The 27,835-nt window shown below is 34.9% G+C and overlaps 1 protein-coding gene across 2 annotated transcripts; it reads right to left on the reverse strand.

Annotated features, from left to right (window-relative positions):
* Nucleotides 1-400: 400 nt before the first annotated feature.
* Nucleotides 401-27,547, reverse strand: LOC136806419 (beta-galactosidase-like). Of its 2 annotated transcripts, XM_067062990.1 has the most exons (17): nt 27,293-27,547; nt 26,677-26,983; nt 25,956-26,189; nt 25,380-25,515; nt 24,617-24,840; nt 23,997-24,185; nt 21,761-21,889; nt 7,552-7,745; nt 6,592-6,898; nt 5,811-6,047; nt 5,361-5,499; nt 4,767-4,990; nt 2,869-3,069; nt 2,341-2,421; nt 1,996-2,049; nt 1,359-1,694; nt 725-981 (listed from the first exon to the last, which is right to left on the reverse strand). In XM_067062990.1, exons 1-17 carry the CDS (start codon nt 27,538-27,540, stop codon nt 790-792), a joined length of 3,432 nt encoding a protein of 1,143 aa, XP_066919091.1. In that variant the 5' UTR covers nt 27,541-27,547; the 3' UTR covers nt 725-789. The 2 variants fall into 2 exon arrangements, with proteins under 2 accessions (XP_066919092.1, XP_066919091.1); XM_067062991.1 differs by lacking the exons at nt 2,341-2,421; nt 2,869-3,069 and having other exon boundaries at nt 401-981.
* Between the last annotated feature and the right edge of the window lie 288 nt (nt 27,548-27,835).

Genomic DNA, 27,835 nt, shown 5'->3' on the forward strand with positions numbered 1-27,835 from the left:
GTCAATTGGTATCGATATCGCTTTTGCTCACTCTCATTCTTGTGAACATATTTTGGGTATTAACCCTAATTAAAGCCCACAATATTATCTATCTGTTTGGAAAAATTTTAGTTGAGGTCCCCAGTCACCTTTCAAATCACGCTATCAAGCGGAAAAATTTCCAAATTACGTTATCACGAGTTAAATTTCTTTTTTATCACAATCACGTTGATCACTTTGGTTTCTCCAATCACGTAATCACGCACTTTAAAATCTTAAATCACGAAATCAAAAACGCCATCACGAAAACCGTTGGGGGCTATATTATTGAGTTGTGTATATAGTTGGCGCCAATCTTTCTACTGGTGTTGTTTTTATCGGGAAAATGGGGAAAGCGTTGTGTGAAACTAGTCTTCAGAAATTGGATTAATCTTCTTTATAAGTTTGAAATCTGCTCTCTGATCTATATATCAATACACTAATTCGTGTGTGTTTACAAAATCTACTGTATATACCAACACGCTAATTAACAACATTTTGTATAAAATTTTGACCCTCGCTGGGTCAATAGAACCCGTAGGTAAGACTGGTCAAAGTCGAAATAAAACCAAACTCTTCAATGTTTTGATATGGAAAACTATTTCTTCAACGGTGAAAATCGAGTGAGTTATTGAAATATCAATTCTAAATCAATTCAAATTTATTTATTTCATAGCCAGCCCGGGTCAAAACTTTTAGCGGGTCATTGAGATAAGGGTGTCTTGTTTTTCTTCTAAAAAGCACACTGAATAAAAACAAAAAATAATTGTTTCACACGAAAACTGGCTTTTCAACAAGTTCAATATAGGCTTCATCCATACTTGAAGGTGCACGTTCAAATTCCGTCAGTACGATTGTATTGTTACCAACTTTAAGGTTTGTTTTGGGTATAAAGATGGTCTTTTGTGGAATTGAACTTGTCCAATATTTATAGTAGTGATCTTCGTTGATTGTTGCAAATCCCTGGTGAATTGAAATAAAACAATTTGTTCGTACATCTGATTTCATAAATATGAAAATACACGTATTTCGCGTATTTCCTATTAGCAGATTCATGCAAAAAAGTCACGAAAAAACGTCGAGTTAAGCACTGATTGGCTAAATATTACACACATATTTATATTTTTTTCAAAATGTCCAGGGTCTCATCCAATCAGAGCTTTACTCAACATTTTTTCGTGACTTTTTTATATGAATCTGCTAATAGAAAATTTATGCACTATTAATAAATCCAGGCTAAAACAAAATCTTCCGAGAGCTGGAAGCACTGTATACCTTCCATGAACGGCCCCAAGTTTCCAAAATTTTATGAAAGTGATACATATTTAATCAAACATTACCTTCCCCCATTGGTCAAGCTTCAGATAAGTATCTGCAACCTCCTCCAATACGAAGGTAATTCCATACAACGCTGGAGGTCCAACCCAACCATCTTGTACTTGCGTGCTTGTAAATAATTTCTGCACTTTGGGTATATGCTCTGTAAAGGAATTCACTATGACTAGTGCTTGTTCATCAAACGGGCGGTGGGCGGCAAATCCACCCAACCTGTGATTTTCTTCTTCTGATTCTCTTACTGGCGCTTCCGGTGTGTTTTGGCGATAGATACCATATCGGAAATGCTCCCAGTCACCGGTAATTGGAGCTCCACTAAGTATGACTCCACTTAGCAATCCCTATTAAAATGTAAAATTTTCTTAACATTTAGCTAAGTTAACGCTATTTAAAAGGGGTTCGGAACAATGAATATCTAAGGTTTCACTTTTTCTTGCCTGCAAAAGGTAATAGATTCGCTTCTAGCCCTTCGAGCTTATACTTCGTTGGTTCGGAATCATAAATGTTGAGGTTTGATGTTGAGGTTATTGTACATCGTTGGAGCAATAGAAAGACTTACTCGAATATTATGTGTAATCAACTCTATTTTACATATAATTGAGCTAAAAGTTAGGCTTAGATAGGTGATTGTTAATTTTCTACCTTTCGAACGTCTTGGATGGCTTCAGAGAAGCAAGTCCTTCCTTCATTTTCCACCTTTAAATAGGAAAGAAGTGAATAATATGAGATTTGAACACGATTGAAGTATGCTGATATATCTGGCTGTTAATTTCAGTTTCATTCGCCAATCTCTCTTTTTCTCTACCTTATACAAGAAACTTTTTCGTTGAAGATAACCAGAAGCCTTATTAACTTCATACACATTTCGATGGAAAGTCGGAAAGTCTCTTCAAAATTTGGACGTGGTGAAAAGTAGAATACTTTTCGAGTAGTTTATTAAATTTGTTTGTTCGCAATAATTATATTGATGATTCTATGGATACTGACAATGATTTGAAGTCCATGTCCAGGATCAATTGTGATGTTCAGTTGGAAGTCACCGTTTCGTTCCAAAATGCCTTGCAATTTCTAAAGAATAAAAACCAATGAAAAATTTGAATGATGAGTCGTATTGATGAGTCGACGCTCGTTAGAAAAAGAAACTGCATCCCTGTCTCTGCTTCGCTAAATTGGCTGACGATAACTTTATGGTCCCGAATAGTAGAGGGTCCGAATAAAAGGGGGGTTCAAAATTGTACCTCTAAAACCTCAAAGTAGAACCAGACTTTTTAAGCAATTCAGCTTTTGTTAGCTGAAAATATTTTCAAAATAAATAAACGGGGTCCTAATAAGAATGGGCTAGTCCGAATTTTTTTTGAAAATTCATAACAAGGGAAACGTTTATAAAGGACCTTAGACTAACCAAACACCGGCCCTTGCCCCGTCACCGGTCGATAATAAACGCTCATCAGGGCCAGCGTAAAAAGATAATTTTTTTAGCATAAGTAGGGAAATTTAATGTTTAAAAAGACTGACCATATCCACATAAACATAAGCACGGTCGCGAAAAACACCAAGATTCAGTGTTTGTGTTGGTCCTTCAATCATTGGATGGTCTTGGTCGATGAAGATCTGATAGAGCATGTAACCATAAGCTAAATCCAATCTCTCAAATGATGCTGGTTGCGGTAGGATTATTGGTTGAAGAATGGCCTCCAATACAAAGAACATCAATGACTGAAAGTAAAATTTGACACAAAATCAAAAAGTAGATTTATAAGGTGTAAAAATAGATCGACTTTCCTTTAAGACCTGCACAAGGCAAAATAGTTGCATCAAGCAAATCACTAAAAAAACATCTCTAAAAAGCTGGCTCACCTTCAGAATCATCATCAATCAGGCATCAAAGTCTTGATGGGTCCGGAAAGGTGGGGGCAGTTTTGATGGACCTGTCGAAGGCTTTCGATTGCATTGATCACAAACTTCTGGTTGCAAAGCTCAAAGCCTACGCATTTGATACAAAGAGTCTTGAACTATTGAAAAGTTATCTAAGTAATCGCTATCAGAGAACAAAAATCGGCTCTGAATACAGCGAATGGCAAGAGATCACTCTAGGTGTTCCACAAGGCTCGATTCTGGGGCCTCTTTTATTTAATATTTTCATAAATGATTTATTTCTTTTTATTGTGAAAGCTAGCATTTGCAATTTTGCCGATGATAATACCTTACAACTCGTGTGCTGAAACTCTTGCAGAAGTCATCTCGAATCTAGAGTTTGACCTGGAAATAATCTTAGACTGGTTTTTAAACAACTACCTTGCTGCAAATCCTGGTAAATTTCAAATGCTAGTTTTAGGAAATCAGAATATTCCTATAGAAATCACTGTCAGAAATGTAACTATAAAATCTACGAATTCTGTTTGAGCTTCTCGGTATTACCATTGATAACAATCTCACTTTCGAATTACATATCAATGATCTTTGCTCTAAAGCTAGGTCGAGAGTCTGGAGTCTGAACAGAATTCGCAATTATCTAAATTTTGATCAACGAAAGTTGATATTAACGCTTACATCATGTCAACATTTAACTATGCACCAATAATTTGGATGTTTTGTAATAAAACTACATATGAAGAAATCACCAAAGTCCATAAACGGGCATTGAGAACATTACTTTGTGATTTCATAAATGACTATGAGGGTTTTATTGCAAAACGCCAAATGTAAAACGGTTCATGAAATTCAGCTTTGCTTTCTACTTTGTGAGGTTTACAAATCCGAAAATAAATTAAATCCAAAGTTCATGCAACAAATCTATATAACGAAGGAAATAAAATTTAACTTCCGAAACAAAGTTTTGATGACAATACCTAAGGCTAAGTCTCAACGTTTTGGAACTCAATCCTTTTATTCCGAGGAAGCCTGATCTGGAATCAAATCCCAGAAAAAATTAAGCTCAAACCATCAATCGATTCTTTCAAATCCTCGCTGAAAGAATAAACCTTACAAATGTTTGTCTTTGTAAAATATGTATATAAAATTTTTTTTTATCTTATATATTCTTTATTATAGTATTGCGTATTCTCTACAGTTGGTATTAATTAGTATTTTATTATAACTATGTCAGACCAACATTAAATAAATCGGAAAATAAAAAAAAAAAATAAAAATAGAAGGCAACTGAAATTTGAAGGTTTGTTTTATAAATTTGCAGTAGTTGTTAGAAATGATGTTTCGTACGTATTAACATACAAATCTAATTTGCGATTTTTATAAGAGCTGGAAAAATTTGCATGAGTCGCCGAGTACTTTCATTTTTCAAAGATTTATATACTTTCTAATTTTTAAGACTGAATCATTGTATTTGCCATTAATTTTTGCGAAGATACTTTAAGACTTGAAAATTATTCTTCCAAAAATAAAGCAAAACTTACAGAATAAATTCTCAACTTTCTATACGCTAACTTCTTTGTTGGTTCTGGTTGCGGTCCAGATGGAAGTCTCTCATATTTGGAAATGACTTTTTGAATTTGCCAATATTTTTCTGTAGGATCACCAGCTTCTGACAATGGAGCGTCAAAATCATAACTTGTGGTTATGGGAAGATATTCGTTGGCAATGTAACTTCCACCATTCATAAAATTTCTGTTTGAACCACCTATCGGACAGAAAGTAATAAAAAACCTTTCAAGAAGGTCCAGGTATGATCCTTGCAAGGCCTGTTGAAGTTGGTCTATTTTTCACAAAATTTGAGAATGTCATAACAGAGTGTTTGAAATATAAGTGGTTTGAAATATGAGTGGTTTTTGTCCTTACATCTCCTCAATTATTTTTGCAAACCTCGTTCCCTGCGTATTATCAGCTTTTTGATGCTTACTGATAGCGCCAGATAATATTCCCTGGCGTCCAACAGTCGTGTAAATGAAGCGTAGGATACATAGGGAAGAGGTTGAAACATATCAATCTATAAATGATATGAATTAAAGCATTCAATCTTTCTGAAAAATAGAATTAAATACACAAGTTACCTTCAAACAGATACAAATTGACGGAAGCATTTTCAAAGCTCAGTATTTGATCCAAATAATGTGCTATGTATTCAGGTCGTTCAACATGATGTCCTTCACCCCAGTTATCAAACCAACCAGTATAGTATTCCGAATTTACCTGTAAAATATAAGTAAGAATTGCCGAGTGAGAAGTTTTTGCAGGCAATATACTACCCAGAGCAACTTGCACCACTTTTTAATTTTACTGATGGATGTTGGTACTATCATGAGCGCTATGTCAGAAAAATCAAAAACGCGATTTAAAGGACTGGGTACAAGTGTTCCCGTATTGTATACGTGATCGGGTGATCGGAATTACGATAAAGGGCTAAATGCCACCCAACGGGAATGGAAGACCAAAATGAATTCAGCCGCGTTGCGCGATGTAGTCTCTATCATACTTGAGGGTAAAAGAAAGGGTGGTCTTACATACGGTCCTTTCGGCTGATATTTTCTTTGCAGTGCAAACGACTTATTCACATCATGACCTGCTCCGAAATCGACTGTTCTATACAAAGATGAAATTGAACCACACTGTAAGGCTTGATCAATGATAGGGTCTGTGGTGTATAGGAAAACTTTTTGACCGAGATATTTTCTTAACATTTGTTCCATTGCTAACATGTATTTTTCATCACAACCATAACTACCATATTCATTTTCAACCTGAGAAAAAAAGACGAAGATTATAGTAAAATCAAGAATTGGGCAGCAAAATATCTCCAAATGTAACAAATCACAAAATAAATGGGACCATTTCGAATTTTGATCGGTTTGCGCGTACCTCGAGAAATCACTCTCGATGTCACAAAGACAAACCCCTTCAGAGAGAGTCCAAAAATCATGAAAATCGAAGATTTTCTTTCTATAAGGGTTTCCATGTATGAAATTTGGTGAAAATTGAGCGTCGCAAATTTTAGGGGAATTTTCCTAGGAATTTTCGCGCCCTTTAAACGTCAAATTTTGACATTTTGCAAGACCATTAACCGCCTGCCTTTCCTAAGACACAGAAACACGACAAAACAGTGTTTATAAACAAGGTAAATTGCCATGGAAACTTAACGAGCGTGTATAAGCTTAAGCTGCAGCGGAATACAATGATGTGGTTTTACTAGTCTAACTAGATTATTCCCTTTTTTATTAACTCTTAACGAGAGATATTTTCTTCCCTAATTGGAACTAGTCAAAGGGAAAAACTTTTACCACTTACTTGAACACCAATGATAGGTCCTCCATTTTCATATAATAGTGGTTTAACTTTCGGTAGCAAAACAGAAAACCATTTGTCAACAAGATTGAGATATCCTTGGTCTGAAGTTCGGATCAATTTCCCAACTTTGTTGTTCATCCAATAAGGAAAACCGCCATATTCCCATTCAGAATCAATGTAGGGTCCAGGCCTCAACAAAATCATGAGATCGTACTGTTGAGCCAATTTAATATACGAAACGATGTCAAGATCATTTTCAAAATGGTAGACATCTTCGAACATTTCGTGCATGTTCCATGCGACATATCTTAAAGGAAGAAATGAAAATATTCCAGTTCATATACGGTAAACCCTCGCTTATTCGAAATTCTACTATTCGAATCTTTCTATATTTCGAACATGTTTCCAGCCCTTTTCGAGTAGAAAACCTTTTAAAATACATTCTTTAATTGGAATCTTTCTGTAATTCGAACAAAGTTTCAATTTTCCCCGTGCCAGTTCGTATTAACGAGAGTCAATTGTAAATGGAAAACACATTTGGAATTCGATTCTTTCAGTCACAAAAACAGTTTTAAACAGCTTTGATAACTGAGAGGCCAGATAATTAGATTGGCAATGCACCTTTTCGACCGTAGTCGCGCAGTTAGGCGCGTGCCACTTAATTATTTAATCATCCCCCTAAACTCAATCCAATCCTTTTTGACACATTTCTCTATAGTTGCGAAAAAAGGACTGGGACGATTTAGTGGGATAAAGCGGACAAAATATGCCCGCGCGGCAATTGGTGGCTACGGTCGAAATTGTGTACCGGGCTGGAACGATATCACAGAGGGGGGAGTGCGGAGGGGAGTGAGCGTAGAAAGAAAGTTTGTCGTTTGGAGGGCCTGAATCAACAAAATGAAATGTTGAAATGGAAAAATGACCATTCTTATGAAAAAGCGTGAAAAGCTTGACACGTACGTTTGAATGACATTTAATCCAGCCATCTTCGCTTTATAGAATCGATCTTCCCAAAGTTGATGCGGTGTACGGAAATAATGCATACTACCAGAGATGTAACGAAATGGTTTTCCATCTTTCAAGAATGTGTTGTGCTCATAATCGATTGTAAAAGATCTCTCGTTGTTCAGTGGATATCCGGTTAGAGAATGCAACTGTAGGACCAGGAGAAGCAAAGTTAGCATGATTTACTTTTGCCAAGTCTGACACCATAAAATACGTTTTCCTTGATAAAATAGACATTGATTTTAAAAACAGTATTGTTGAACCAAGATGAGCTGTACTTATTTAATGAAAATAAAGTGTTGCAGAAATGATTATAAGGGCCTTCTCACTTTACAGTTAAATCTCAAATTTCAAGTGGCCTTAACATGTTTTTGTGTAAAATTTCTCCCTGTAAGCAGGATCACATTTATTATCACATTAAAAACTTCAACATTTTAACCTAAATGACATCATTCAAACACACCTGTCTCACAGCACCGGTAGAACATTTTTCTTTAGTTTATTAATTTCGCCTAGCGAAAGTATTACAATAGCCTTTCTGTGTGCGTGGCGGAAAATTTTTCGGGCGAAATAATGGCGTGTGGGCGTTTTATTTCCAGCATTCTGTTTTCCGTGAGCACGTGATCAAAACAATCTGTTTAGCCAATCAATGCTCACAATCTCACATCCGGGTAGTTTTTTTTAATCAAATGTGCCAAATATGGTAGCTCAAAGCTGCTAACATTTAAATCTTCCAGTCAATATACTGCCAGTCCAGTCGTGTCCAAAGCTGTTAACGTGAGATCAACTTAAGAGCAATTGCACCTAAGAAAATCCCTGAATCATCTAAAGTGGGATCATTGATGTCTTGGATTTTTTTCTTTTTCAGATATGTTGTGGGGGTTCATGGGTGGAACAAAATTCCAAAATTTGAGCCTCAGAGCTCAAGCCGTTCCCGAGATATCGCATTTTGAAGTTTCAAAAACTTTGTCTAAAATACAAACCGGTAATTTACAGACCAGAATTCCAAATTGCTATAACTCCTTATTGGTAGGTCCAAATGACATGAAATTTTGCACAGATACACAAGACCATAAACATTTTCTAAAAATAAAATAAACAAGACGACTTGAAGTCGAAAATTTCGCCTACAATTTGAACTACGTAGGAAAAAAGAAGAAGTAGAGATTGAAGCTAATCTGAAATCTACTTTACATCGAGCCTTGATGAAACAATTTTACAAGAACAACGAGGCTTAAAATCGCTAAAAAAATGAGACCAATTTAAGAACTATTGTTGTTTAATTTTTAAGAACTCTTATAAAGTATATGCTTATAAAAAATAAATATGCTCATATTGTGCGCCGTCCGTTGTTTACTTAGTAAGAACTAATAACCGAAAGGTATGTCACCGTCTATCAAGAGTTATTGATTTGATTCTTATAAAGTATATGATTATAAGAAAAATAAATATGCTCATATTGTACGCCAACCCTTGTTTACTTTGTAAGAACTAATTACCGAAAGGTATATCACCATCTATCAAGAGTTATTGATTTGATTCTTATAAAGTAAATGCTTATAAGAAAAATAAATATGCCCATATTGTATGCCGTCCCTTGTTTACCTTGTAAGAACTAATTACCGAAAGGTATATCACCGTTCATCAAGAGTTATTGATTTGATTCTTTGCCCCCGCAGGAGCGTAGCGACGAGGAGGCACTCATAGTTTCACGCATAGATATTGGACTGGAATCTCGAAAGTTTGCGCGTTTTGTTTTGTCGCGCAAGCATCCCCGTAGTTAGTCTCTTCCGTAAAAAATTACGTTATTATATGCAATTACCATTATTACATATTACATGTTATTAGTTTTGATTTACCACTGAAAAGCTGAAGCGAGTGTTATAAATGCAAATTATAACAGGTGTATGATATAACACAAATTACAATATTACTTGTGCAAATCAAAACAAACAAAATGGCAGACTGGTTATAATGATGAGCTGATTCATTGACTGGAAAAAGTGTTTGGTATGTCAAATTTAGTTTCTTGTCTTTGAAACTGAATACTAACTACTGAAATTTAGTCAGAAGTTCACTTCAGCAATGATTTAAACTCTTTTTCCGGAATCTTAAAATAAATTTGCTCAAGTTTTCAAATGTACAGTTGATATTTTTTGTTCAGACTCTAATTTATTTTTGTCTGTTATTTTATTAATAACTACCTTTATTGTTTATAGGGCTTCTTGAGCTTTAAATACCATCATATGGTCTTAACTCGAGAAAGTCCTTCTTAACTTAGTAAAACAAGATATCGGCAAAGTACAAAAAAGTTGATGATGTACGCATATGTAAAGTTGAATCCAAACGTGGTTGAATGAATGTTGAATGTCAATCAATGTTAACAAACTTTTTCTTTTGGTCTTCAAATCTATTTCAAAAACCTGAAAAAAGTTTGTTTACTCGTTTAACTTTACAAATTACATGCGCACGTTCAACTTTTTCATGCAGTTGTAATAGCCTAAATAACTTACGCTCCAGTGGTTTGGTGAAATAACTCCAATTCTGGCTTTCCAAGTTAGGAGAAACCTTCCTGAAGGCATTTAACAGTGGCTAGACTAGGTCCACAGGCAGTCATACAGAAACACCATAAAGTGAAAGTATATAGCTAGCTATAAACTCGAAAAGTCTAACTTCCTGAAGGCACGTCTCTTCATTGTCTGCGCTGCGATCATCTTAATGGATTCAATCCTTTCAGCTTGGAGAAAAGATTGCATCATGAAAAAGTACTATGCACTTGAAAAGAAATTTAGGCGCATTTTAACTTTTCTCGACTGTACGTCTGCAACAACATAGAAGATTTTGCTTGAGAAGTGCAATCACAGCGTACGCAAGTGGAGCCTGGGCCTTAACTAGGATTGGTTTCTATTTCACCCAATTTAAGATGGCGCAGAACTTTTTGATAAATTTTATAAGCAGTATCCTCTTGACTATTGTTTATTAGGCAAAGTAGCAATAGAGAAATGTTGAAATATAGCAGCTAATGAAAGCAAAACAAGCTATTTCTGATTGGTTACCTTGTGGATTTATTCACTGCTATATATTTTGCCTACAATCTAAGATGTCTGCGGCATTATCAGAAAAGGTCTATTGTGAATAATAATCATGACATATATTGTTGTAAGAAAGAAACTGGGAGAAAAAAATAAACAGGAGATGTGAAAACCAGTAAGCTAATGATACCATAATTTTTGAAATATATTTTTGAGAAGCTTTTCCTTAAATTTTATCATATTACATGTTTTTTCCTTTATAAGCATAACGTTTATAAGCATATGCAGGCTCAGTTTTTGGTACCTAAACAATGGCCCTATTGTTTGAGAACAATAGAATGATAAGCATAATGCGAGCCTGATGTAGGGGCAAACACTTGCTTATAAAAAAAAAACATGTATCAAGCTGCATGAATTCTTCAAGTATTGTGTTAATGGAATATGATTTTTTTTTCAAGCATATGCCTCAATCAATTAATCAATCATTCAATAATTAAATCAATCAATTATTCCTGATTATTTTCAATGCTTTAATTTTTAAAGCATTACTAGTAAAAGCTTTATAAGTGCATTACATGATCTTCTGCGTGGGCATTTAGTGAAAGCTATGACTAGTATAAAGTAAATGCCTATAAGAAAAATAAATATGCTCATATTGTATGCCGTCCCTTGTTTACCTTGTAAGAACTTATTACCGAAAGGTATATCCCTGTATATAAAGAGTTATTGATTTGATTCTTATAAAGTAAATGCTTATAATTATAAGAAAAATAAATATGCTCATATTGTATGCCGTCCCTTGTTTACCTTGTAAGAACTAATTACCGAAAGGTATGTCACCGTCTATCAAGAGTTATTGATTTGATTCTTATAAAGTATATGCTTATAAGAAAATAAAGAAAAATCAAAACTGTGAAGCTAAAGACACAAAGAATTATGACGTAATCCAAAGAAAACCTGCGAAAATCGTCCATGGTTATACGAGCGTGTAATTTGTAAATTGATTTTAGTGAGTTCGTCCATCGTATCAAGTACTTTCGTTTTCTAATTTTTTTTCCGCACCGCCGCCGCGAAAGCCTATTGTAATACTTTCGCTATGCGAAATTAAAAATTCAAATTTTTTTCCAAAATGGCGGATATTAGCCTCCGTCTCAGAACGCGGTCAGAAAATTTTGCGGATAATTTCATAGCGAAAATGCATCCAGTGAAATGTGAGTAATGTATCATGATTCAAGTCGACTGACATAATTATACACATAATACATGTTACAAGTTCTGCCTACGGATTCTCAAGCTCGGCTATAATAAAACTATTACATGTTAGTAGCAGACCCGACTGACCAATGTTATGTAGCAGGTTGAAACAGGAGTTTCTGCTGGAAAGATGCAGTTTGTTTTCAAGTTATATCTTCAAAATAAATCAAACTGTGTGGGTTTCTTTACTTCCAAACAACCTACCAATAGTTTTGGAACACTCCATAATAAAGGAAGATGGCTCTTCTTGAGGATTGGCTTTCTGATACCCCATATAAACACGATGTGACATGAAAGTGAAGAGACATGACCAGACGGTGTCAATCGAACAACTTCGAACAAAAATCGCAATCGAACCAATCGAACGTAATCGAACGCGATCGAATAATTGCGATTCGATTGTCAAACGTAATTGAATCTCAATCGAACGGCCGATTCCTGAGTAATATTCGATTGTGTTCGATTGCGTTTGAGTAAGGTTAGATTGGTTCGATTGATAGTTGAACTATGTCCGATTGTCATTTGCATTCGAATATCTTCGATTTCGTTCGATTAGGATTATGTTTGATGAGTTTGATTAAATTAAATTGGATCACTCCGTTAGGGCTTTTTAGCGGGCGGCCGAGTGCTTAAGTACCGTACCAAAGCGAATAAAATCTGAATCAATCGAACATAATCGAATACAATCGAACATAATCGAAGCAATCGAACAGCAAATCCTGGGTAATATTCTATTGCGATTCGATTGCGTTCGACAATCGAATTGCAATTATTCGATTGCGTTCAATTGCGTTCAATTGATTCGGCGTTCGATTCGTTCGATTGACACCGTCTGTCTGGACATGATTTGTTGGTTTTTGTTTGATTTGTTGACTCATATATCTCATGGCAAATGGGATAGCAAATGACTTTTCATGTATTGCTTGGCTCTACATATGATACCTCTAACTTTGAACACCTCCAGAATGTTGAAAAAAGCATTTTACGAGATAAGTTTCAATTATAATTTTCATGGAAAATTTTTAATCGACAGATTTGGCTTGGTGTCAGTTTTGTTTGGTTGATGTTTGGTATCGTGCTCATTAAAAGCAATGAAATGCCACACAGTCACTCTACACATGATGCCTCCAGCCATGATTGGTATCAGAATGTTGGAAAAAAAACATTTTACGAGAAATTGTTGATAGAAATTATATTGACTTATTTTCACAATTTTGGCGGTGTGGGTTTAGTTGGTTGATAATGTTTACACTGTGGGATGGTTTTCAAAAAACTGTTATATTGATTGTTGTTTGTTGGAATACACCTTTCCCGTATCGTAAAACTAATGCGCGCGCATTATTTTGATGCTCTCCACCGTTTGGTCTCTGGAGGTAAACAAACTCGTTTTTGCCTGCGTTCCCTTAGGGAAAGTTGGTTTTTTTAGATTTTCTTAAGTTCTGTCCAACAAAATCCCCTCAAATTTTAGTATGTTCAACCTATACATGATATTATACCACCCTGAAAATATTTTGCCAAAAGAAGGTCGCTGTCAAAATTTAGAGGCTCAAATCCCAATTTCCCTAACCCCTCGCAGGCAAAAACGCGTTTTTTACCTCCCAAACAATTTTATACACAACGGTGGAGCGCACATTTTCCCGGGCCATTTCTGAGAAATTTGAATTACGGGAAAGGTGTATTGATTACCAAAAAAAAAGAGAACCTTTTTTTGATAAATACTTTATTTTTTCATGAATCGAAAAAACCGTGTGGATAGTATGTCTTGTAGTAACCAATGCAGTGTCTGTTTTCAAATTTTGAAAGCTCTATACCTACTGAATTGAAGCTCTGACTTGCTCTGTTTTTAAAACTTTGAGCCATGTTTTTTTCTTTGTTGTCGTAATGTAAATTTATGGTAAAGTTTTAGTTCATCAGTAGTACATTAGTATTTTTTCAGTAATCCTTTCTTGTAAATATAGTACAATATAATACATTTAACCAGACTCATTGCCCTCATTATATTCGAATTTGTATTTTTTAGGACTGATAAGTACATATTTTTAAACACCAAAACAAAGCAAACAACATGTCAGTTCTTTCTGGACAAATATATATGTATACTTTATTGTGTGCTTTGAGTTCTATTTTAATCAACCCTCTTAACTGCTTGATCTTTCAACTATCATTTAGGAGTATAGAATGGGCTTCCATAGTACCATTTTCTCTAAGTATTTTGTGCAAATTGTCATCAAAGTAGACTTCTTGACTGTCCTTGTCCCTTATGTTAAAGTTGTTCTGATGGAGGACATTGCTATTTTTGGTAGCCTTCACATATCAATAAAGGAGCTTTGGTGTAAATGTTTTTTCTGATGAAATCATACTAATCTGAAACTATTAGGCCTTTATGAACTTTCTAGAACAATAATCTTGCTCCAATCTTGAGAAACACTGGAAAAATAGGTTAGCATTCCCTGCCATAATTTCACAGATTTCCACTGCTTTCTGCTTGAAAACGCTGTCGTATAGCCGAAAACGAAAGTGAAACTGTGAAAACATCCGCAAATTCGGGCCCAGTCCTCTTCCGAGACGGAGGCTAATTTAAAGCCAAAGTTTTGAACTGCTTGAAAATACCGGTTGGATTTGATTCTCGGTTATTCCCAGCCCGAGATTCCAAATTAAATATTTTTTTCAGATCCTGAAAGATCAATCCTTTAACTACTAAATATCGAAAATCTGTCGTGGAGAATTCATTTTTGGCTCAATAAATGAATTTTAAAGATGACCTATATTTTCCGAAAATTCCCTAGCAACACCCTAGCAACAAGGCTTTAACAGGCCACACCATGTACCGGAAGGCTCAAAAATTGATTTTAATGATTGACAGTCCATTTCTGGACAGTTTTGATCCTAGACTGATCAAATCTATTCTTCTATATGCAAAAAAAATTCATAATTTTCACTGCCTGCGATGATATTAAGAGCCATTTTTTAAGAGTCTTCAGGGTGTGATACCTCATCCTCTTGGATTTTGATGAAGTTTTGACCAAATGATCTATCACACAAGAAAATAAGACCCTGAAAATTTCACCTTGATATCTCACGTAGTTTTGAAGATACAGCGTCTCAAAGATAGGCTACTAAGCGAAAATTGACCCCTAAATTTCATGAAAATAATGGTTTTCACGAATACTTGGAAATATAATTTTTAGATTCATGAAATCCAAACTCAAGTTACCCGTTTTTGCCCCTGTACCAACCTGTATTTTTCTGTTCATTAAAAACGAAAGTAGATTTTCGGCTAGAATGAAAGAAAACTTTTCTACGAATTGCTTGGAATCTCGAATATTGTCTTTTCAAGTTCAAAATATTTGATATTTTCGACCGGAAGTGACGTAAAATTTTACCTTGCCTTTCGTTCTGAACTCACTCAAAATAGGTTTATCTTATTAATGCGCATGCGCAGGGTAAGGAGATCGGGCTTTTTGAAAAAAAATTTTTTTTTAAACAAACATGTGTTTTTGTACACGGCACTTTATTATCAGAAAATTAGCCTATAATCGGTTAGTTAGCCGATGGATAATAAATTTATTCATATTTCTGTTTCCAAAATTGAATATTATATCAGTTTAAGTGAAAAAGATTCTTTTGGCTTTGGACAATGAAGTAATGGTGAAAAATAGACGCGACTATTTATATTTCGTCAGAAATTGAGGTTTTTATCGATTTTCGGCTAAATAGCCTATATAAAATAGTCTAACCAGCCTATGATAGGCTAATTTGAAGGTGTCCTTGACTGGCTGGAGGCATGTATGATTCTGCAGATTTTTTGACATGTTTTGGACAAAAACTTTATCTCTTTGATAGAAATGATTGATTGCGATGGAGAATAAACTTTGCAGAAGCTAACAAGCTGCTGCACATTGGTTATTTTTTTGGATTTCTGTGAAAAACTTTCAAGTTGTCGCCATTTTGTTTTGGACATTAACGGTGTGTTTTTAGGGACTGACATGATGCTTTGTTGTGGATTTAAATGTATCTGAGATATTTCCAAGTACAACATGATGCAACATGGATGGAAATGTGCATTGAAATGAACTGGACGTAACTTCTCAACACCCACATGCTGATTCTTAATTTCAAAAAATCGATTTTTTGAGTTTCTGACCCCCTGAAAAAAAATTTTGAAAAATTTTTCAATTCATTCTGTAGACTTTTCAAATATCAGTCTAGTAAAAAAAGAATTAACTTCATAGCTGAACTCAGTGTTTCAAAAAGCCTGACACAAGATTTTTGGAGTACTTTACCCCCGGACTGGTTTTACCCCCGTCTTTGGCTATTTTTAGATTTTTTTCTATTTTTGGAAATGTTAATAGTTGATACACATTCCCTTAAAATTTCATAAAGAAATATTAAGTCGTTATTGTTTTATTGACAAAAATGTGATTTTTTGAGTTTTAAAATCTGGCAGTAGACCGCCACCTTAAGAAGTTCTCTAGCTCTTTCTTTTTGTACATTTGCAGAAAAAAAAGTTTGAAAGTAAGGCTAGCGTTCCGAGCTGGATACATTTGTGAAATCTAATGTGAGAAAAACATCATTAGACCAGAAATTCAGACAAAATGCTTACTCTTAGGTGCCTAATAAACGGCCCCCCCCGCTTGTTAATTTTTCGATTTTTTCCAACCCCCCCGGACGTTATTAGGACCCCCCCCGTTTATTAATTTTTGAAAAAATTCCCAGCTTCCAAAAGGAAAGTTCCTTGTTTTACTCTAAAGAAACCTAAATTTAGTCTATTTTGACCCTTTTTAGGGTTTTTAAAAGTCCATTTTCCAACCCCCCCGGTAATTAGGCCCCCCGTTTACTTGATTTGAAAAAGTTTTCCAACCCCTCCCGTTTATTTGGCACCTAAGAGTATAGTGACACAAAATTTTCAATTGAAAATATCTTTCCAAGACTGTCATAACGACTTATAATTAGCAATTAAGTGGAAGAATCTGACTCTCACAGGAAAGTTTTAAGTCTCTTTTGGAAATTGGATGAGTGATTTTCGGGATGAGTGATTTTCGATAAGAAATGCAAAAAAAATGTTTCGAGAAATCATTTAATCAGGGAAGGAATTTACGCGGGAAATAATTTCCCGATTCCCCGAACATTTAATTCCAAATCGGGCGACCAAACTTTCACACATTTTTATCTTGACGACGAGGAGAAACACCGAGATTAATGGTCTCCTTTCACTTCGTGAGGCGACCAATTACATATTTGAAATCAGCTCATTTTATAGATTCACCAGTGTTGAAAACTATTTGAAAAAGCACTTCTAAGGAAAGAAATTCGGGTTTTCACCTAAATTAGTTATTAGGAGTTAAAATCCTTAAAATCGATGGAATCACTAAATTTCAGCTCCTAAAATTCCAGATTGTAAGCTAAAATAGATCTGTAAATATCAATCGGGAATCTGAATAGATGATGAAGTAATTGAAAATATTATCCTTCTACTATACGAAAATCAAATAAAACTTAGCCCCACAAAACAAGTTTATGTTCCATTTCGTTATTCGTTAAATTTTCTTAAGCTAGAAAATGGAAAGTTATTTATAAGCACACGATTTCACAATTTCAGAATCAATCCTTAGACAAAAAGTCACTGGATTAATGTGGTAAATTTTATTGGTTTGTCGTTAATACTTACTTCTCAGTGCATTTTAGACATTAATGATATGCCCTTGATAATACACTTGCATTAGAAAATCATTGTAAAAGAAAGATCAACAATAAGAAATTTAAACAAGCAAAAATGTCTGGGCTAAAAGAACTAAAAAATTAATAAAGTGCCTTCGAATGCCTTCACAATATTTCAGTGAAATCTTTTTAGAAGTCAATGAAAAATTACATCAAGATAATACTGTGAAAATTTCAAGCAAGCACCTTCTAAATTTATCATTCAAACTGACAGGAAAGTATAGTCATCTTGAATACAGTTCTTATAATTTCAATTTTGGCGAAAAACTATTGTTTCCACAAAATACCCCTAAATAATGTCCAAAATTAGTTCAAGTGTTCTATTGAATACAGATTCAAAGATATCTAGCAATAAAAAATTCATGCGAAGAAAAATAGAGAAAAATTTCAAAAACTATCTACCAATAATAAACTGAGCATCTTGGTGTTCTTATAAAGCTCGGAGACAGAGATGGAACAGCAATTATTAACTGAAAAGACAATACAATACACATTCCAGCCGCGGCTTTCTTATAATATGATACAAATTACCTTCAAACTGATACAAATTGACGGAAGCATTTTCTCAGTCTTTGATCCAAATAATGTGCTATGTATTCAGGTCGTTCAACATGATGTTCTTCGCCCCAGTTATCAAACCAACCAGTGTAGTAGTATAAAGGCTTTTTCACATTTAAATCTCAAATTTTAAGTAGCCTATACCGTATGATTGTGTCAAACTTTTCTCACCGTAAGCAGGATCAGAGTATAGGTTAAGAAACTTTAACGTATTAATTTAATTGATAATGTGCGTATATTTATTTCAATATTCTAAAATCTATTTTTTACAGGTACAAAATAAAACTAAAAAAACTTGAAAAAAATATATTAAGAACTAATTTCAATGAATTTAGCGAATTACCACAAAATTTTAAAAGACCCAAAAGAACCTGCCATACGCCAAAATCTATTTTCTTTTTGGATTTTGGCTGTAGACCAAAAATTGATCACTTACCAGTGGATACTTAAAGCCTACAAAGTTGGGTTTTGGTCTCCCTTAACTACCAAACTTAATTTAATATTGTATAATTCACTTTATTACAACCTCTTATAAATGTACTTTTATAAAATACCCAATATAGAGAATTAAAATGATCAAAAAGTGTCATAAAATTCAAAGTATTCAAAATCAAAGTTTGGTCAAAAATTCCTTTCAAAAAAATCTAGTTTTTCAGACCTAGAGATTGCACAATTGAATTTAATGTTATAAAACCTATACTTTTTAGGATCCTATACTAATGGTAGGTAAGAAAAAATAATTTTCTTCTTCATGGTTAGAACCCAAAGTAATCGGAAGGCCCTCAATGTTCTATTTTAAAGCTCATTTATGGTAGTGGCCAATTAAATCTGGAAATCGACTTTCTCAAAACATGGTTATATTGCATACCAAAATTTCACAAATTTGATGGAGATTTAGAAAAACCTTAGTACCATACGTCAAAAATGAAGTCAATAAAGGTTTTGACCCTGCAAAGCCGTTTTTTGACAAAAACACAGGCGCAAAGTCCCGCAAAGGATCGGAAAAATCAAAAAATCAAATTTTCACTCCCACTAAGGGTAGGAGAAATTGGAAAATTCAAACTTTTCACCCCAAGAAAGATCGAAATTTGGTCAAAAATGGTCAAATTTGTCCCGGTAAGAATTTTCCTTGTTTTCTCCTTTTTAGTCCCGGTAAGGGTCCGAGGGTCGAAAGTCGGGTTGCACTCCCCGTCAGTTCACAACCCTAGTACCCCCCATTAACTGCATTATGGGCATGAAATCCTGAAAAATATAAATATCGTTTTTGGGATGGATTTGTAGCAAGTATTTGACCAATTTGATCACGGTTCAGTGCCTGAATTGTAATTTTAAAGTTTCAGTATGTTGTGAGCTAGGGGTCAATGCTTGAAGGTTTTAAGGTGTAATATAGTGTAGGTTTTAAGGTAAATCTTGTTTTTGACGTACAGCTTTGAAAATATTTAGGTACCACTGATCTAATTGTAGCATTTGTAACTTGAGACCAAAAGGACTATTTTATAAAAAGGTTTTCAAGAAAATCATCTACAACTGCATTTTTTCACGAAGCAATAAAAATTTTCTAAGCAGCTTTTACAAAAAACCATACCCAGGGAAGAAATTCATAGGTAGCCTTGACTCACCAGAAAAATGTCAGCGGTTACTGGTTTCTCTTTCAGGATATAGGGGGTACCGTTTTATGTTGTAGGTTTTAAGGGCTTTCCACTGGTAATAATCTTGCAAATCATCAAAAAATTGAACAAAAATATAAAAAATATTCTAATTAGCAGCTTCCAAGCCTAATTAAACAAATATAGGTGTGTCGACAAATTCAATGTAAAAATCACTAGCATTAGTAGGCGAGCGGTCTGTTTCAAAGACGATTAAAGTGTTTTTCATATGAGGTTGTAAGTAAGTTGAAGGAATATACAATGTTTTCTGTGGGCCAGCTTCTGTCCAATATTTTTGAGCCATACCATTGATAATGATTGCGCCCTATAATGTGAAAAAGTTTTTCCTTCATTTTTAACCATTTTTGGCAGTTTTAATACTTTTAAGGGTCGTAATTTCGATCTAACAGGCTCGGATACAGAGGGAGGCTATAACCAATGGAGGAGAGTGCACTTTTTTATCGTATTACCTTATATGGAAACTAATTACTCTCCATGGATAAGATAGCCTACCTCCTGTATCCGACCCTGTCTAAGGTATGTAATAATTATCTACAGATCCTTAGAAAAGTATGAGACCAGCAGCCATCTCTGTATTCCATTTTACTTGAGTACCCCCCTAGATGTAATAGAAGTCAGCGATGATCGCGAAAACGCGAAAGCATCCATCGAAGACCTTTTTTTAAACATATGTTTCCCAGACATAGCCTTTCTGGAAAATCTGATCTGTTGGCCAAAAGGTTCAAAAAACTTATTCCTAGAAATGAAGATCTGTTTCTCCTCAAAACCTAAATTTCTAATCTCAAAGTAACTTCCCTAGAAAATTTGGTCTGTTTCTACAATTTTCAGAATTAAAATTTTGATCTGTTCTCCCAAGCTTATAAGGAATTGGACATCTGTTTCCCTCTCCTGGAAATTTACATCTGTTTCGCTTGCTTTTGTGATTGATATCTGTTTTCCCCCAGAAAGTTCAATCTGTTTCCCAATTTATTATGTCATCTTCTAGAAATATTGATCTGTTTCTCTTTGATGACGTCATCAGCTGGAGCAGGGAAACACATAGTTTTAAGAAAAAGGTCTTTCCTAGAAAATCGGATCTGTTTCCCCATTTTTCAAAAAAAGCTCTCTCCTGGAAAAGAGAAACAGATATTTCGGGGAAATGGGCTCGTTCGCTGCTTCTGAATACGGCAGAATATTTTTTTATTACCTTGGTCCATTGGTCAAGCTTCAAGAAAGTGTCTTTTGGTTCATCCAACATAAATGAAAAAGAAAAGAGGCTGGGTACCACCCACGTGGCATCGTTTGTGACGTCATTATTTCTGTTCTTTATTTTGCGATTGAGCATTTTAAGGAACGGCGTAGGTGTGGATGACATCTCTGGAGGAACCAAGCGGACAGGCCACATTTTCCAATTCAAAAGTGGTGAGCCATTTAATGTAACATTTGACTTAATCCCCTATATGAAGAAAGAGAGAAAGTTTTTATAGCCAGTTTTCATTTTTATTGCAAATGTCCTCAAAGGCCTAAGTATTAGTTTTCTAATAAGAAAAGGCAAGTCTTCATCTACAATTTTCCAAATTTTAAATAGCGGAGCAGTCAGCTTATAAGGGGGATATAAGGGGGATGGTAAGACGTTTTTGGTGACGGTATTGAAAACAAACGTGTTGGAATGTCATCACATTAAGGTGAGGTTATCGACTAACAATGGAAAAACGTTAATCATGGTTAATTTTATACAGATCTAAAATAACGTGCCATTAAAAACACAAAGAAAGGTAAGACCCCCAGCCAGCCCCCTCACCAAGCCGACCACTTCGATAGGTAGGCTCTTGTTGATCCTTTAACGAAAAAGTCTTGATAAGATGTAACTGTATATCTATAAAGGTCAACAATTCAGATTAGGTGTGATGTGCGTATATATATATACTCTCTTCTAATAGAGCGCCAAAAAAATACCTTTGAGGCATCAACCATGGCATGACTGTATCCAATACGACCTTCATTCTCCACAAATAAATCAAGAGTTTGACCGTGTTCAATCACCAATTTACTTCCATATTTTGCATTCAAAATACCTTGGAATTTCTATAAAAAACGAATGGTTTAAGTAAAAAGAATACGCTTTGTTTTGTTTTAGTTTGAGAGTATGGGTTACGTGCGAGCAGTAAAGGTACCTTTTCACTCTTCAAAATTCCCTCAAAATCAAGTCACCCTCTGAAAAGGTTCCAAAATCAAAAAATTAATCAAAAATCTTTGATTTTCGATTTTGGGTTTGGCTTGGACATTCCGATAACCTTGTAGACTTAGCAAGTACCCCCTGCAGCAAAGACTTTCAAATTGATTTCACTAAACGTTTTTTTTTTGTTATAAGAACACCCAAAAAGCCTTCGGATTGTTCGTAACTTTCTGAGTTTAAAGCCTTAAAATGTTCTTAACATTCTTCTTATTTTCACCTTTTTTGAGTATTTTTGTTCATTTTCCAAACAAATTGAGTGTTCTAGGGTCTACAAAGCCTTAAAATGTTCTAAACTAACTTGTTCTTAACAATTTAGCCGTCGAAGCCTTATGTTCTTATATACATTAAAAGAAGAAATTTTGGCGGGAAGAAAATTTGCCGGATTTGACGGATCTGTTCAAAATCCGCCAAATTAAGTTCACGCCAAATTTAATTGTTTCCGTCACCCGCCAAATTAAATTCCCGCCAAATTTAAGTTGCTCTATTTATTCCCCCAAATGTGTGCTATTTCAGGCTTTAAAAACAGGTTTTTCCTTTTTTAATGGTGAATTCAATTTTCAAATTCTTAGACTCAGCTATGCTGCACGCATCCCTTCTGATATGATTTGATGTAGGGGATGCGTATCATCTACAATATTTCTGTCCCAACTTGCACCCGTCTTTTCTTTTTTCTTTTTTAATTATGCGTCACAGCAATACTGACTTACTTGACTTAAGTGCATAATCCCACGGGGATCTTTGCACACTTCTTGGAGACAAACTCTTTCCACTTTTCTCTGTCACGGGCACAGCAGTAAGAAGTGGGATCCCTGCGTCTTCTTGGATTAGATCGCTCCATCTTTTAGGGGGACGTCCAAGAGGTTTTTTTTCTTCTTAAAACCATGCTTATAATAAGCCTTGTGCACAGTTGATATTGGGGTCTCTTCTTGCGATGTGACCAAACAAGTTCATTCTCATCCTTTTGATCATATCAAAGATATCCAACTTGACACCAAGAACACGCTTTAATTCTACTATTTTCTTTTTGTCGACTCTGCGTTTCCCAGCCATGATTCTGAGGCAATCGTTTTTGAAGACTGGAAGTTTTGACATACATTTTTTCTTTAAAGACCAAATTTCACAGACACTATTGGTATGGTGAGTGCGTAGAGGAGTCTCAATTTGATTCGTAGCGATAAGTCGTTTCTTGACCATACATTTTCCTTATAGGCGTAGTGGTATAGTGGTTATCATCCTTGACTCCCGCCTGGGAGGCCCGAGTTCGATACCCACCGTGTCACTACGATTCACTTGGCAAGTGAATGTACCTTCGCCCGGGTCAACCCATGCCATGTGAGGGGAATTGGGTACCACTACTCTGATACAAGAGTGTGGGGAGATATATCAGGCAATGTGGTGTGGTGACGAAATTCATAGGGTCAGACTTGCGAGAACGCATGGTTCTCCCGTCCTGATCGAGTATCGTTGCTATACACCATCGGTTCTGTGTGTCGCGAACATAGGATCGGCAGAGTCTGATAAGCGCGATGATTTCCCTATCCTAAGATAGTGAATGCTGTCCTGGGGTTGGGCCAATTCCCCATGTGGGATGGTACATCTCTCTCTCATTTTCCTTATGAATTTAGCAACGTGTTCAGACGTGTTAAACTTCTTCCCCAGTTTTCTGGGACAAAATCCGAGAAAACAAATCGTAGGAGTTCTCTTTTTGATAATGAAAGATACCATTGCATTGATGCGTTAAATGTAACGTCACTTTAGTTGAGCTAGATTGAATGCTGAAAATAGCTACGCTCACCGCAGAGAAATTTGCATAAAGATGTCTCAGACACAGAATGTTGCCTAGCCGTAACAAAACAAACTTTGCGTTATCTTTTCAGTCAGCGAAGAAGAGTTTGATACAGGCTAGGTTCGAATTCCTGTTCAATTTCATCAAAGAAGTCGTAAAATGATAGATACCTTATCAACAAAAACACTGGCACGATCACTGAATGCTCCAAGGTCGAGAATCAAATCATTGCCAGATGCACCAGAGATGTCAACTTCATAAAGAATCCAACCTTGCGCTAAGTCAAGCCATGCAAAAGGCTGTGGTGTTTTACTCACATTGGCTGGTAATTGCGAGACGACATCGAACAATGATTGCGACTGTTAGAAAAGTTAGAAAAATATCATTGAAAATTGATGTTGGTATATAGCCTGTAAAACACTAGTCCTAATAACTAATATTTAAAACTACAACCTTTTTTGCAGTCTTCTTTCTCTTAATTTTAAGTATGGCAACAATATTTAGGCAAATATTGACGGAGGTGATTAAAAAGGCCATTCTTATCCCAAAGACTTCTTACAAGCAAGACGTATTTTAAAATTCAACAGGCCAAATTTCCATGAGCGGGTAGAGAGCTTTACAACATTATAACTTTTGGCTTCTTTTTTCTTTATCTACCGCAGTCATATTCAACTTGAAAGGGGAAAACAGGCTTTTACACTGAAATTAGAAATATAAAAGTTATAGTCGGAATAAGAGGGGGGGATAGATGGAAAACAAAAGAAACTAAAATGTCGCTTTACGAACTTACAGATGCGAGAGGGACTTTCATGTATGGAAGCTTTTCACTGGGCTTTGGTTGTGGTCCTGGTGGCATTGCTGTATATTTGGAAATGACTTTTTGTAATTTCCAATATTTTTCTGTAGGATCACCAGCTTCTGATATTGGAGCGTCGTAATCATAGCTTGATGTGATTGGTTGGAGACCATCACCTCCCATGTTTGCACCACTCATCATGTTGAAGTTTGTACCACCTGTGAAGTTTAAATAGGTAAGTACACCTTAATAGAAAGTTTAAGATTTATGAGGAGGTAAACTAGTACTGAACTCTAAAAAAAGCTTAATATCTTATTCCACACCATTCCAATTAGTTGCTTCAATCTAGCCATTTTTTAGATTGATTGATTTGATTGTTTACCTCCTCATTTCTGAATTTCTAATAAGATTTATTGAGAAGAGTTATAATCGAGTTTCAAAACTAACGTTGGGTTTCCACTGGAAAAAATAATGTCGTGATTCTTTTGTCCCAAAACATAATGGAATATTCTGATATTACTGATATTTTACCCCTCAATGCCCTGGATAGCCTTATGTCAGCCTAATAATAAACTTTTTAGTAATCTATTTTCCAACTTAAAAACTGATAGAGAACGAAACAGAAAATTATACAGTGAGTAACATTTCCTTGTATTCAGAAAAGTGGGAATCTGAATTATAATCTAAATTAGGAGACTGGTCTTGGCGATACAACATTGATTCTTTTATCAGCACGAAATATTAAACTATTATTTACCGATGAACATGTATAGGTTGACAGAAGCATTCAAAGCCAATATCTTGTCCAGAGATGAAGCTACCAGATCTGCACTAGTTCGGTGATGTTTTTCTCCCCAATGATCCAACCATCCTGTGTAAAACTCTGAATTGACCTGGAATGAAAAGATACGTTGAATATTGATGCATTTGGATAAATCACTCGGAACTCAGAACTTAAAACTGCTCTCATGGACGACGGCATTGAGCAAACTGTTTTGGATTTGTTATGTTAAATTTCAGTACAATAAGTATTAGATATAAATTAAATAATATTCATGTTGTGTTCAAACGAATATGCGATGAGATAAGGAAATACAACCATCCTTGTCCAGCCAAGCAAGGTAATCTCAATATAAAACAGCCAGACTATTCCTGATATGCACCATTCCAATGTCTTCCACGGACCCAACAGCTGATTGGTTGAAAGTGACGTATTGACTGATTTTACGTCACTTACAACCAATCAGCTGTTGGGTCCATGATCTAATGTCAGAAGACATTGCAGTTTCGCATATTATGAATAAACCCCCAAATAAAAGCTAAGTTTTCTTACAAGTGGTCCTTTAGGTTGAAATTTTCGTTGGACATCAAAAGAATGTGACGGATCACCACCAGGTCCAAAGTCAACAGTTGTGTATGTCCTGTTTGTTGATCCACATTTGACCATTCCATCAGATGCTCCATCAGTTGTGAATAACAATGATGAAGGAACATATTTCTTAAGTAGGTCTACCATGTTGTTCATATATTCGTGATCACATCCATAACTTCCATATTCATTTTCAACCTATTGATATTAGTAAATAGAATTGGATACAATACAAGGGCTTTGGTGTGTATCCTTTAAGGTTAAAAGGCTCATTGTTTCAATAACATGTTTACATATGCCTTCTTTAACAATTAAAATTTAAAAATTTGAACTTCTTAATAAAAAATGATGAATTTAATTTCGGCGAGCGACCAAAATAAAATTCTGGTAGGGATTTCGAATAGTAATTTGGCAAGCAAACAAAGACGCAAAAAAAACTGAAAATTAAAATTATAAAATGGTTAACTTTTCATGAAATGTTTCTTGAATTTGGTCAATGATTAATATTGCAATTTTTGTGGGATCAAATACGACATATCTTGCTTTAAATCAACAAATTTGCCAAGTTTAATGCCCAAAAAATCAACTAAAGGTTCAAAAGATTGAAAACAGACCATTTAGTTTTTAGAAATGCATAATAATTAAGGTCAGATTCAATAAAAACTATCAATTTAACGAGCCTTACTTGAAAAGCTATGACAGGACCTCCATTCTCATAAAGTAAATGTTCCAATCTTGGAAACAAATTTTTAAACCATCGATCAACAAGTTTCATATAGGTTGCATCTGAAGTTCGAATCTTATCTTTACACATACTGTAAATCCAAGCAGGGAAACCACCATAATCCCATTCCGCACAAATATAGGGTCCAGGACGTAAGATGACCAAAAGATCTTGTTGTTGTGCAAGTTCAATGAATTTAACAAGGTCTTTTTGGCCCTCAAAAAAGTAGCGACCGGGTACAGTTTCATGATAATTCCAAGCAATGTATCTGAAAAAAAATTATAATTATAATATAATTATAAATATAATTGCAGTATGAAAAATGGAAATTAAAGAAAATTAAATGTAGGGTCCAGGTCAAAAGGGCATCCTAAACTTTACGAGAGAAATAAAATTTCTGGTAAGTAATATTCACTCAAGAAATTTGGACAGTAGATAAGCATTTATTTATTCCTTATTTGATACTCTTTGACAGTGCCTTAGTCTAAATAGTAGACAATAAAAGAAACTACCAGTAGAAGTCATAAGAATTTCCTAAAGAGAAGGAAAAGTATGAGACTATTCTATATAAACTTACGTTTGAATGGTGTTAAGACCCATCATTTTAGCTTTGTGTAGTCTATCCTCCCATAGCTGATATGGAATACGAAAATAATGCATCCCACCAGAGATGTAACGAAATGGTTTTCCATCTTTCAAGAATGTGTTGTGCTCATAATCGATAGTGAAAGATGGATTGTCTTTCAAATATCTATTCTTATCAAAATTTATTTTGAAAGAGCTCACAAGTGTGAAACAAACCAAAAGAACCAAATAATCTTTCATATTGTTAACTGTTCAATAAAAAAGAGAGAAACGTCAGCATGAAATTCAATATGCAAGTTTTCTCTGATGCTTTAAAATTGAACTCAAATTTTGCTAGGAGATTTTTGTATTGTAAAAAGGAGACAAGCAAAATGGGCCTTTTCATTTAACTTTTTTTGTGTGTATATACCTACTGCATCGTTTTGAAATAATGATACATTAAAGCTTGTTTCCCAATGTATGATAAGAAGCAATAAAAAGCAATAGAAAGCGTTAATTTTCGAAATGAAAGTGAAAAAAAGCAATAAAAAGCGAT

This window comes from Clytia hemisphaerica, unplaced genomic scaffold (assembly GCF_902728285.1).
Source record: "Clytia hemisphaerica strain Z4C2 unplaced genomic scaffold, Clytia hemisphaerica genome assembly, whole genome shotgun sequence".
Taxonomy (NCBI): domain Eukaryota; kingdom Metazoa; phylum Cnidaria; class Hydrozoa; order Leptothecata; family Clytiidae; genus Clytia; species Clytia hemisphaerica.